Source organism: Ranitomeya variabilis, chromosome 7 (genome assembly GCF_051348905.1).
Source record: "Ranitomeya variabilis isolate aRanVar5 chromosome 7, aRanVar5.hap1, whole genome shotgun sequence".
NCBI classification, from domain to species: Eukaryota; Metazoa; Chordata; class Amphibia; order Anura; family Dendrobatidae; genus Ranitomeya; species Ranitomeya variabilis.
This window is the reverse complement of record NC_135238.1, coordinates 221,029,169-221,042,435: the sequence shown is the minus strand read 5'-3', so window position 1 is coordinate 221,042,435 and position 13,267 is coordinate 221,029,169. Positions and strand designations below refer to the sequence as shown.

The window sequence follows — 13,267 nt, the reverse complement described above, 5'->3', positions numbered from 1 at the left end:
ATTTTTGGATTTCATTTTTATGGTGTTCATGTTGCAGCAAAATGACTTGGCAATAGGATTTTTCAAGTCAGTACACAACAGAGATACCGAACTTGTATAGTTGTTTTATGTTTTATTTTTTTTTAATTGATTTTTTTTCTTTTTTTTTACAAATTTAAGTGGCCATTTTTGATAGCCAGAACGTTTTTATTCTTCCATGGATGGAGCTGTTTGAGAGCTTTTGTTTTTCGGTGTACAGAGCTGTAGTTAATATTACCATTTTGGGGTATATATGATGTTTTGATCACTGTTTATTGCATTCTTTGTGAAAGTTGCCGCCATAAAAAAAAAACTACTTCATTTTTGTTATGATTTTTTTCTTTACAATGTTTACTGTAGGGCTAAACAAGCTTGCACTTGTATGCATGTGACAATACTAAAGATGCTTTATATATTTTTCTATTTATTTTTTTGCAGGGTGATTAAATTTATTTTATAAATATTTTTAATAACTTTTAGGTTTTTTGTTTTTTTTTTACTTTTTAGCCCTTAAAGGGACTTAAACCTACAATCATTTGATCACTTATACTATATACCACAAAATGACAGTACTTTATATAATGAAAATCCCAGTCTCTTGTAAAGCCTAATTGTGAGCACCAAAATGGTACCAGCCGGACCCTTCAGCAGGCCCTTGGCCATCATGCTAATTTATCTGCACCTTGCATTCATATTTGTTGCATGGTGAAAGATGTGTGTGTGGAAGGGGGAAGGGGGGATCCGGGAGGAGATTATGTTGATGGCCCCCCAGTCCAAATGGATGCCCCATCAGATATGTGCTTGAATTAAATGGGTATTTTCATCTCCAGGATCCTATCTCGATATGTAGTAGGTGTAGTAATAATAATATTAGCAAATACATCCAATTAGAAATCTAGTATAGTTCTTCTGATTAGCTATGTCGCTTACCCCATGTGCAGGGCATTGCAGTAGCTTGGGTATCCATGGTTACGGCAACTAACTGTCACTATATCAATGGTCGTAACCATGGATACCTAAGCTACTGCAATGCCTTCCACATGGGGTTAGCAACATAGCTAATCAGAAGAACTATACTTGATTTCTAATTGTAGGCATTTGCTGTAATGATAATTATTACACCTACTAAATAATGGGATATGATCTTGGAGACGGAAATACCCCACAATGAGAGATTGACAGCAACATTTAAGGGGTTATCCAGGAATAAATGATCAGGAAGGTAGTTGCTAACCTTAGGCCCTCAGAAAAAATTAATATAGTCATGGATAACCCCTTTAAATGGTAGCACAGCAGTGATTGGAGCCATCTGTGAGTGCTGCTATTAGAAGCAGGGGCTTGCCCTGTATGGAGTGGGCTCAGCGCAGGAGACTGCTCCATGTACCTGCACCGTTCCCGTTATGTACTATTACATCCTGGAGAGTGAAAGTTTAATTTTTTAAGGGATTTTATAAAACTAAAAAACATCTGCTTTTTTAACCCTTTAACCCCCGGAGCTTTTGGGGGTTTTGTGTATTCGTTTTTCGCTCCCCTTCTTTCAAGAGCCATAACTTTTTGTTATTTTCCATCAATATGGCCATGTGAGGGCTTATTTTTTGCGGGACGAGTTGTGCTTTTGAACGATACCATTGGTTTTACCATATCATGTAACAGAAAATGGGAAAAAAAATCATTACGAGTTCATAGACACCAAACATGTCTAGGTTCTTTTTAATCTAAGTGGTAAAAAAAAATTCCAAAATTTGCTTTAAAATAAAATAAAAAAAAAAATTGCGCCATTTTCTGAGACCCGTAGAGTCTCCATTTTTCGTGATCTCGGGTTGGATGAGGGCTTATCTTTTGCGCACCGAGCTGACTTTTTTAATGATATCATTTTTGTGCAGATATGTTCTTTTGATCGCCCGTTATTACATTTTAATGCAATGTAGCGGTGACCAAAAAACATAATTCTGGCGTTTTTATTTTTTCTCTCGCTACGACGTTTATCGATCAGGTTAATCCCTTTTTTTTATTGTTAGATCACTGGACTCGGCGATACCAAATATGTCTGTTTGATTTTATTTTTATTGTTATATTTTGAATGGGGCCAAAGGGGGGGTGATTTGAAATTTTTCTTTAAATTTTTTTCACATTTTTAAAAACATTTTTTTTTTTTTACTTTTGGCATGCTTCAATAGTCTCCCCGCCCTTCACCATGCTGTGATTTTAATTACATCCAAACACAGTTGGTTCTAACCTCCTTTATAAATGCAGGCTTTACCATGTCATTAGCCATAGGTAAGTGTTCACACTAGGCAGACAGGTTAGTTACCCATTCGATCTGAGATTACCTTGACGTTTGGTGAATGGGCTCACAACGTTTGGCCAAATCTTGTGCTAAAAATCTCATGTGTTTTTTCATAAATTTCACAAGCCATTATGCTGTTCACATTTCATATATTGCACATTTCCTTGCTTTAGCACAATAAACTTGAGTGCAGCCATTATCTATTTTCCATGGGAGACTAGACGCTGCCACAGCTTGATCTGCTCTGCTACGTAGAGGCGATGCTCAGATCGCTCCTATGTAGCTGAATTGCTGCATTGTTATGAGCGCCGACCACAGGGTGGCGCTCAAAGTAATCCGCGGCATCAACAACCATAGAGGTCTCAAGGATACCTCTGGTTGTCATGCCGACGCATCGCTGTCCCCCGATCACAAGACGCAGGTCACCGTTGTGCGCATTTCCGGCCCTATGGCCGGAAGTGCTTGTTAAATGCCGCTGTCAGAGTTTGACAGTGGCATTTAACTAGTTAATAGCCGAAGGCGGATCGTGATTCAGCCCGCAGCTATTGCGCGCACATGTCAGCTGTTCAAAACAGGTGAAATGTCCCAGCTTTGTGGTGGGCTCACTGCCGAAGCCCGCATCAAAGCAGGGGATACTGCCATTGGTGTAATGGTACATAAGTAAGGGGTTAAGGAAACCGTGTAACTTGTCTGCATTCTCTGTTTGATACTACAGCTGAGCCTTATTAAAGTGAATAGTGTTGAGCTGCAGTACCACTCACAGGCAATAGACGTCAGTGGCGCTGTGATATTTTTCTTTGTACGTTAGAGATCTCTACAACCTATGTATGTTTTCCCCCAGATACCAGATATTGCTATTCTCAGCATCTTATGGATCCATTAGGGGAAAGTTTGTCAGTGACTAAAAGCTGTGCCTCGCTGGGGAAGTGCCTGAACACGGGATGCAGAGAGTCCGATCTTCAGGGACACAGGGTAAGCGATATGCCTGCAGTTTTATACAGAGAATGTTTGTTTTTATTGGGACTGGAAAACCTCTTTAACTTAATCTTTAAGATGTGGTCTCCCCTGACGGAAGTCTGCAGCCCTCGACTCAATTTAGGGCCAATTTATATTGTACCCCCCCCCCCCTCCACTTTATACCTCTTTTATGTGGAAATAGTGAATGTCATCCCTTTGTTATGTCAGGTTTTAGTCCTACATTCTGTGATGACTAATTTGTTAGCATATCTTTATAGCAGCCCCAGCTTTATTTTCCTGATACCAAGCTACAAATCCTTTGTATGGACTGAAGTTAGAAGAATATAATATTGGCTGCTGACGGCCACCACTAGGGAGAAATTAGGAGCTTACTGCATAATGTGTTATTGAGTATAAGGTGTAGACAGTGGAGTGGGCTCCCTCTGGAGGTGACGGCAGTGGGCTCCCTCTGGCGGTGACAGCAGTGGGCTCCCTCTGGCGGTGACGGCAGTGGGCTCCCTCTGGAGGTGACGGCAGTGGGCTCCCTCTGGAGGTGACGGCAGTGGGCTCCCTCTGGCGGTGACGGCAGTGGGCTCCCCCTGGCGGTGACGGCAGTGGGCTCCCTCTGGCGGTGACGGCAGTGGGCTCCCTCTGGAGGTGACGGCAGTGGGCTCCCTCTGGAGGTGACGGCAGAGGGCTCCCTCTGGAGGTGACGGCAGTGAGCTTCCTCTGGAGGTGACGGCAGTGAGCTCCCTCTGAAGGTGACGGCAGTGGGCTCCCTCTGGAGGTGACGGCAGTGGGCTCCCTCTGGCGGTGACGGCAGTGGGCTCCCTCTGGCGGTGACGGCAGTGGGCTCCCTCTGGCGGTGACGGCAGTGGGCTCCCTCTGGCGGTGACGGCAGTGGGCTCCCTCTGGCGGTGACGGCAGTGGGCTCCCTCTGGAGGTGACGGCAGTGGGCTCCCTCTGGAGGTGACGGCAGTGGGCTCCCTCTGGCGGTGACGGCAGTGGGCTCCCTCTGGAGGTGACGGCAGTGGGCTCCCTCTGGAGGTGATGGCAGTGGGCTCCCTCTGGAGGTGACGGCAGTGGGCTCCCTCTGGAGGTGATGGCAGTGGGCTCCCTCTAGTGGTAACCACATGCACCCAAGTATTATGTTTCTAACAAATCGGTCAGCAGAATACAAGCTGCCATATACAGTAGCCAGCATCCTGGTCAAAGCTGCCTAGACAGACAGCTCATCGGCCAGGATTGCCTGTTTTATGACAGACAGGGAACTTGCGTCTATAGGTTCCTGTTGTGAATTTGGATTCTGGGCTCCCCCGGTGGCTACTGGTGGAATTGAACTGGTGTCTTCATCTTCTCTGTTCACCTGTTCCCATCAAGATGTGGGAGTCGCTATATAACCTTGCTGCTCTGTTAGTTGCTTGCCGGTCAACAATGTTATCAGAAGCCTCTCTGTGCTTGTTCCTGCTCCTAGACAACTACTAGATAAGTTGGACTCTTGTCCATGTTTGTTTTTGCATTTTTGTTCCAGTTCACAGCTGTAGTTTCGTTACTGTGTCTGGAAAGCTCTTGTGAACAGGAATTGCCACTCTGGTGTTATGAGTTAATGCCAGAGTTTTAAAGTAATTTCTGGATGGTATTTTGATAGGGTTTTCAGCTGACCATGAAAGTGTCCTTTCTGTCTTCTGCTATGTAGTAAGTGGACCTCAAATTTGCTAAACCTATTTTCATACTACGTTTGTTATTTCATCTTGATTCACCGCCAATACATGTGGGGGGCCTCTGTCTCCTTTCGGGGTATTTCTCTAGAGGTGAGCTAGGACTAATATTTTCCTCTGCTAGCATTATTTAGTCCTCCGGCTGGTGCTGGGCATCTAGAATCAACGTAGGCATGCTACCCGGCCACTGCTAGTTGTGCGTTAGGTTTAGTTCATGGCCAGCTCAGTTCCCATCTTCCAAGAGCTAGTTCCTATATATGCTGATGCTATGTTCTCTTGCCATTGAGAACATGACAGTTTGACCGGCCCACTAAAGGGTTAAAATCCTTGGCTGAGAAAGGAGAGAAATAAGAAGTCTGCTGAGATTTTTTTTTTTTTTTTTGGCTCTGTGTCCACCTGTTTGTAATGGATCTTCAGAGTGTAACTGCAGGTTTGAATAATCTCGCCACGAAGGTACAAAATTTGCAAGACTTTGTTTGTCATGCACCTGTATCTGAGCCGAGAATTCCTTTGCCGGAATTTTTCTCGGGGAATAGATCTGGGTTTCAGAATTTTCGAAATAATTGCAAATTATTTTTGTCCCTGAAATTTCGCTCTGCCGGAGACCCTGCACAGCAGGTCAGGATTGTGATTTCCTTGCTCCGGGGCGACCCTCAAGACTGGGCTTTTTCATTGACACCAGGGGATCCTGCGTTGCTCAATGTGGATGCGTTTTTTCTGGCCTTGGGGTTGCTTTATGACGAACCTCATTTGGAGCTTCAGGCAGAAAAAACTTTGATGTCCCTATCTCAGGGACAAGATGAAGCGGAAATTTACTGCCAAAGATTCCGTAAATGGTCTGTGCTTACTCAGTGGAATGAGTGCGCCCTGGCGGCGACTTTTAGAGAGGGTCTCTCTGATGCCATTAAGGATGTTATGGTGGGGTTCCCTGTGCCTGCGGGTCTGAATGAGTCCATGACAATGGCTATTCAGATCGATAGGCGTTTGCGGGAGCGCAAACCAGTGCACCATCTGGCGGTGTCCACTGAGAAGTCGCCAGAGAGTATGCAGTGTGATAGAATTCTGTCCCGAAGCGAGCGGCAGAATTTTAGACGGAAAAATGGGTTGTGTTTCTATTGTGGTGATTCCACTCATGTTATATCAGCATGCTCTAAGCGCACTAAAAAGCTTGATAAATCTGTTTCCATTTGCACCTTACCGTCTAAGTTTATTCTATCTGTGACCCTGATTTGCTCTTTGTCATCTATTACCGCGGATGCCTATGTCGACTCTGGCGCCGCTTTGAGTCTTATGGATTGGTCCTTTGCCAATCGCTGTGGGTATGATTTAGAGCCTTTGGAGACTCCTATTCCTCTGAAGGGGATTGACTCCACCCCATTGGCTAATAATAAACCACAATACTGGACACAAGTAACTATGCGTATTAATCCGGATCACCAGGAGATTATTCGCTTTCTGGTGCTGTATAATCTACATGATGATTTGGTGCTAGGATTGCCTTGGCTGCAATTTCACAACCCAGTCCTCGACTGGAGAGCTATGTCTGTGTTGAGCTGGGGATGTAAGGGGGCTCATGGGGATGTACCTGTGGTTTCCATTTCATCATCTATTCCCTCTGAAATTCCTGAGTTCCTGTCTGACTATCGTGACGTCTTTGAAGAATCCAAGCTTGGTTCGTTACCTCCGCACCGAGAGTGCGATTGTGCCATAGATTTAATCCCGGGTAGTAAATACCCAAAGGGTCGTTTATTTAATCTGTCTGTGCCTGAACATGCTGCTATGCGAGAATATATAAAGGAGTCCTTGGAAAAGGGACATATTCGTCCATCGTCATCTCCCTTAGGAGCCGGTTTTTTCTTTGTGTCAAAAAAAGACGGCTCTTTGAGACCATGTATCGATTATCGGCTTTTGAATAAAATCACTGTTAAATATCAATACCCATTGCCGTTGCTTACTGATTTGTTTGCTCGCATAAAGGGGGCCAAGTGGTTCTCTAAGATTGACCTTCGTGGGGCGTATAATTTGGTGCGAATCAGGCAGGGGGATGAGTGGAAAACCGCATTTAATACGCCCGAGGGCCACTTTGAGTATTTAGTGATGCCTTTTGGTCTTTCAAATGCTCCGTCAGTTTTCCAGTCCTTTATGCATGATATTTTTCGCGATTATTTGGATAAATTTATGATTGTGTATCTGGATGATATTCTGATTTTTTCGGATGACTGGGACTCTCATGTCCAGCAAGTCAGGAGGGTTTTCCAGGTTTTGCGGTTTAATTCTTTGTGTGTGAAGGGTTCTAAGTGTGTTTTTGGGGTACAGAGGATTTCCTTTTTGGGATATATTTTTTCTCCCTCTTCCATTGAAATGGATCCTGTCAAGGTTCAAGCTATTTGTGATTGGACGCAGCCCTCTTCTCTTAAGAGTCTTCAGAAATTTTTGGGCTTTGCTAACTTTTATCGTCGATTTATTGCTGGTTTTTCGGATATTGCTAAGCCATTGACCGATTTGACTAAGAAGGGTGCTGATGTTGCTGATTGGTCCCCTGATGCTGTGGAGTCCTTTCGGGAGCTTAAGCGCCGTTTTTCCTCTGCCCCTGTGTTGCGTCAGCCTGATGTTGCTCTACCTTTTCAGGTTGAGGTCGACGCTTCTGAGATCGGAGCTGGGGCAGTGTTGTCACAGAAAAGTTCTGACTGCTCCGTGATGAGGCCTTGTGCCTTCTTTTCCCGTAAATTTTCGCCCGCTGAGCGGAATTATGATGTTGGGAATCGGGAGCTTTTGGCCATGAAGTGGGCTTTTGAGGAGTGGCGCCATTGGCTTGAGGGGGCCAGACATCAGGTGGTGGTATTGACTGACCACAAAAATTTGATTTATCTTGAGACCGCCAGGCGCCTGAATCCTAGACAGGCGCGCTGGTCATTATTTTTCTCTCGGTTTAATTTTGTGGTGTCATACCTACCGGGTTCTAAGAATGTTAAGGCGGATGCCCTTTCTAGGAGTTTTGAGCCTGACTCGCCTGGTAACTCTGAGCCCACAGGTATCCTTAAGGATGGAGTGGTATTGTCAGCCGTTTCTCCAGACCTGCGGCGGGCCTTGCAGGAGTTTCAGGCGGATAGACCGGATCGTTGCCCACCTGATAAACTGTTTGTTCCTGATGATTGGACCAGTAGAGTCATCTCTGAGGTTCATTCTTCTGCGTTGGCAGGTCATCCTGGCATTTTTGGTACCAGGGATTTGGTGGCAAGGTCCTTCTGGTGGCCTTCCCTGTCACGAGATGTGCGAGGCTTTGTGCAGTCTTGTGACGTTTGTGCTCGGGCCAAGCCTTGTTGTTCTCGGGCTAGTGGATTATTGTTGCCCTTGCCTATTCCTAAGAGGCCTTGGACGCACATCTCGATGGATTTTATTTCAGATCTGCCTGTTTCTCAGAAGATGTCTGTCATCTGGGTGGTGTGTGACCGTTTCTCTAAGATGGTCCATTTGGTTCCTCTGCCCAAGTTGCCTTCTTCTTCCGAGTTGGTTCCTCTGTTTTTTCAAAATGTTGTTCGTTTGCATGGTATTCCTGAGAATATCATTTCGGACAGAGGGACCCAATTCGTGTCTAGATTTTGGCGGGCATTCTGTGCTAGGATGGGCATAGATTTATCTTTTTCGTCCGCTTTCCATCCTCAGACGAATGGCCAGACCGAGCGGACTAATCAGACCCTGGAGACATATCTGAGGTGTTTTGTGTCTGCTGACCAGGATGATTGGGTTGCTTTTTTGCCATTGGCAGAGTTCGCTCTCAATAATCGGGCCAGCTCTGCCACTTTGGTGTCCCCGTTTTTCTGTAATTCGGGGTTTCATCCTCGATTTTCCTCTGGTCAGGTGGAATCTTCGGATTGTCCTGGAGTGGATGCTGTGGTGGAGAGGTTGCATCAGATCTGGGGGCAGGTGGTGGACAATTTGAGGTTGTCCCAGGAGAAGACTCAGCTTTTTGCCAACCGCCACCGTCGTGTTGGTCCTCGGCTTTGTGTTGGGGATTTGGTGTGGTTGTCTTCTCGTTTTGTCCCTATGAGGGTCTCTTCTCCTAAGTTTAAGCCTCGGTTCATCGGCCCGTATAAGATATTGGAGATTCTTAACCCTGTTTCCTTCCGTTTGGACCTCCCTGCATCCTTTTCTATTCATAACGTTTTTCATCGGTCATTATTGCGCAGGTATGAGGTACCGGTTGTGCCTTCCGTTGAGCCTCCTGCTCCGGTGTTGGTTGAGGGTGAGTTGGAGTACGTTGTGGAGAAAATCTTAGACTCTCGTGTTTCCAGACGGAGACTCCAGTATCTGGTCAAGTGGAAGGGATACGGCCAGGAGGATAATTCTTGGGTGAATGCATCTGATGTTCATGCCTCTGATCTGGTTCGTGCCTTTCATAGGGCCCATCCTGATCGCCCTGGTGGTTCTGGTGAGGGTTCGGTGCCCCCTCCTTGAGGGGGGGGTACTGTTGTGAATTTGGATTCTGGGCTCCCCCGGTGGCTACTGGTGGAATTGAACTGGTGTCTTCATCTTCTCTGTTCACCTGTTCCCATCAAGATGTGGGAGTCGCTATATAACCTTGCTGCTCTGTTAGTTGCTTGCCGGTCAACAATGTTATCAGAAGCCTCTCTGTGCTTGTTCCTGCTCCTAGACAACTACTAGATAAGTTGGACTCTTGTCCATGTTTGTTTTTGCATTTTTGTTCCAGTTCACAGCTGTAGTTTCGTTACTGTGTCTGGAAAGCTCTTGTGAACAGGAATTGCCACTCTGGTGTTATGAGTTAATGCCAGAGTTTTAAAGTAATTTCTGGATGGTGTTTTGATAGGGTTTTCAGCTGACCATGAAAGTGTCCTTTCTGTCTTCTGCTATGTAGTAAGTGGACCTCAAATTTGCTAAACCTATTTTCATACTACGTTTGTTATTTCATCTTGATTCACCGCCAATACATGTGGGGGGCCTCTGTCTCCTTTCGGGGTATTTCTCTAGAGGTGAGCTAGGACTTATATTTTCCTCTGCTAGCATTATTTAGTCCTCCGGCTGGTGCTGGGCATCTAGAATCAACGTAGGCATGCTACCCGGCCACTGCTAGTTGTGCGTTAGGTTTAGTTCATGGCCAGCTCAGTTCCCATCTTCCAAGAGCTAGTTCCTATATATGCTGATGCTATGTTCTCTTGCCATTGAGAACATGACAGGTTCCCTAGTAAAAGGTAATAGCTGCAACAATTATCATATGTAAAGCAATTGTTATTTAGGCAATTCCTTCTTGAGTTTTAACCTTTACTGTCTTGTTCCTCTAGGTCTGCTCTTCATGTTGTGAAGGGAATATCTGTAACATGGCTGTTCCCAGGAACGATACAGATGCCGTTTTTGCGACAACGTCCCCACTCAGTCACTCCCAGAGACATTCCGCCCACAGCGCCACCTACCTGCTATGCTTAGTATTCACTATGCGGCTATTACTAACGTGAGCTTGATCCTCACCATGGATGTGTACATAGGATTTATTTATGTGACCCCCCTGGACTCTGTAAATAATTGTATTATATGCCAACACACATATTATAATGCTATGCTATAATATATATCAGGATCTGGCTGCAGATCGAGAGGCCTCGGGGCTCAATCAGTAAATGATTATTGGATGCCATGCCTCTTTTTTCACTTTTCTAGTGTTAGACCTGAGGATGTTTTATGTAATTGAACCTGACCGCATATTAGAAATCATAAAGTTGATCTTGCTGTCAGTGAATAGAAACATTCTAGTTTACATTCAGCAACTGTCACTCTCATCGTTCCCTCCTAATACTTTTCCTGTCTTCTGATGGGACCTAAAACAAGTCTTTGCAGGTCAGAGAGGCAGTGTGTTGTACTGCAGATACCTATGTGCTGAAATGAAGGTCATCCAGGGTGGCACCTTTTATATAATATGATACATAGATGATTATATTTGTCACCTAGAATGTTGTATTTATCCCAGGACTCTCTTTAAATTGAATGATTATTTTGTATCCTAATATTGAGCTGAATATTTTTTTCAGATTCCTTTCTAGTGTACGGAGCTTTGATTTTTTTTATCAATGCAGAGCTCCAAATCATCTGTGATAAAATGGTCTGCCTTCAGCCACCACTAGGGGGAGCGGACTGCATACTGTGTATATCCAGTATACACAAAACTCCCCCTAGTGGTGGCTGCAAGCATTCACACTGTTATCTCTTAACTCTAAGCCTAAGCAGGGAATTTGGAGCCCTGTATCAGAAAAATGGAGCTCTAACTGCAATGAAGATATATTAGGCAATTAATTGCAGAGAAAAAAAAGTGTTAAACCGTACAAAATCAATTTGGATACCAGGTGATATAAACTGGAAAATGTATGTCAAAGTTAATATATAACTTAAGTATGAAGTGCCAAGTATAGTTATGTCCTAGTGTTTTTGTTAAACTCTGAAGTCCTGTTGCCCAACCCAGAAATGATTTTATGCACTTAAAAATTCCCACTCCTCCACCTCAAAGACAGTTCTGGCAAATGTACTATGATGTTAAAGCTCGTATTCCCACTTGTTTTTTTTAAGTCCTGTGCTGATTAACTATATAATATCTATACAGGCGAGTTCTGGGCTTCTGGCTTCATAAGTGGTAGATCTTTTAGGTGCATGGAGCCACCACTAGAGGGCGCTGAGTACGTATTAACACAGCTGGTGTAGGACTCATTGTAGCTGTAAAAATCTGTATGCAGTGAGCTCCCCCTAGTGGTGGCTAAAGGTAGCACTTATTCCAGGGTCACGGTAATCTGAGGAAGCGATTCCGTTCTTCCCTGATCTACCAACTGGTCTACAAATTGATCTCTATATCATATAAATAAAATAATGGGCCATGATCCTCCCGACAATCAGTTTCAATTAAAAGCTTCATTTGACCAGCGGGGGCGCTGCAGGGAAATGAAACAGTTGCAGTTAGAATCCTCCAATAGTGCTGAGATCAGCTTTTTATTGGAGGACCCTTGTAACAAAATGGGACCATCCAATCTGTATACCCTCCCCCCCTTCATGGGGGCACACCATACTGTGTTCATATGTGATATTTACAGGATGGCCCATGAGGGTATACAGTCCAGACTCTATATACCGCCACCGGTCCTGTACACTGACCTATGGGCTCCGGTATTGCACCTATGGCCAGGACAGCGATGTACATACATAGACCGTATTCTTCATGTGATGTACAAATATTTATTGCTGTAGATCTGTATATATTGTACAGTATAGCGTTGTACTTTTGTTACGTCTCCTGTGTATAAACTCGCTGCTGCAATGTAATATATAATAAAATGACCTCTATAATAATAATCTTTATTTTTATATAGCGCTAACATATTCCGCAGCGCTTTACAGACATTATCATCGCTGTCCCCAATGGGGCTCACAATCTACATTCCCTATCAGTATGTCTTTGGAATGTGGGAGGAAACCGGAGAACCCGAAGGAAACCCACCGAACACGGGGAGAAATTACAAACTCTTTGAAGATGTTGTCCTTGGTGGGATTTGAACCCAGGACCCTATGATTAATGTAGATGCTTCTCACATCGCACTGCTGATAATGAATGGCAATGATATATATATATATATATATAATTATTTATGGCGAAGTATGTGGTTACTGCTGTGATATAAGGTGAATTATATATATCTGCACTACATGGAGGAAAGAATTGGACCACACATCTTAATCATTGAGTTCAATTACTTCATCCAGTCCCATTGCCCCCGGTACATAGCCTCCGGCACGGTCCTATAATAAGAGCCACCGGGGTATCAAGTCCGTTCATGAAATCTCTTTCTCCTGTATCTTCCCCCATCACCCGTGAATGATATTATTGAGAAGTGGAAGGAACTGCAGTAACTCAGCCATGAAGTGGAGACCCCATAACATTACAGAGTGAGGGGACAGAAAAGTCACCACCGCTCTGCTGACTCCATAACTGCAGAGTCCAGATCTCCTCTGGTATGAACATCAGCACAAACACTGCGCCCCTGCCGGGAGCTTCATGGCCGACCAGCTGCATGCAGCCGTACATCACCAAGCACAATGCTGAGTGTCGGATGGAGTGGTGTAAAGCCGTCACCACTGGACTCTGGAAGAAACGTGTTCTGTGCAGTGACGGATCACACTTCTCTATATGCGCCTGATGGAGGAGTCTGGGTTTGGTGATTTCAGGAAGACGTTCCCCCCCTAACTGTATTGTGTTCGTTGTACAGTTTGGTGGAGGAGCGATAATACGATGGACTTG

General features: G+C 44.6%; 1 protein-coding gene across 4 annotated transcripts in view; it reads left to right on the top strand.

The window, feature by feature from the left end:
• The window catches only part of LYPD6 (LY6/PLAUR domain containing 6), a 65,550-nt gene extending 53,221 nt beyond the window's left edge, over positions 1-12,329 (top strand). For all 4 annotated transcript variants that reach the window (XM_077272990.1, XM_077272993.1, XM_077272991.1 and 1 more), the window contains exons 5-6: positions 3,147-3,277; positions 10,278-12,329. In XM_077272990.1, coding sequence (XP_077129105.1) covers positions 3,147-3,277; positions 10,278-10,448 — 302 coding nt within the window. In that variant the 3' untranslated portion in view covers positions 10,449-12,329. The remainder of the gene's footprint in view (positions 1-3,146; positions 3,278-10,277) is intronic.
• The last annotated feature ends 938 nt before the right edge of the window (positions 12,330-13,267 follow it).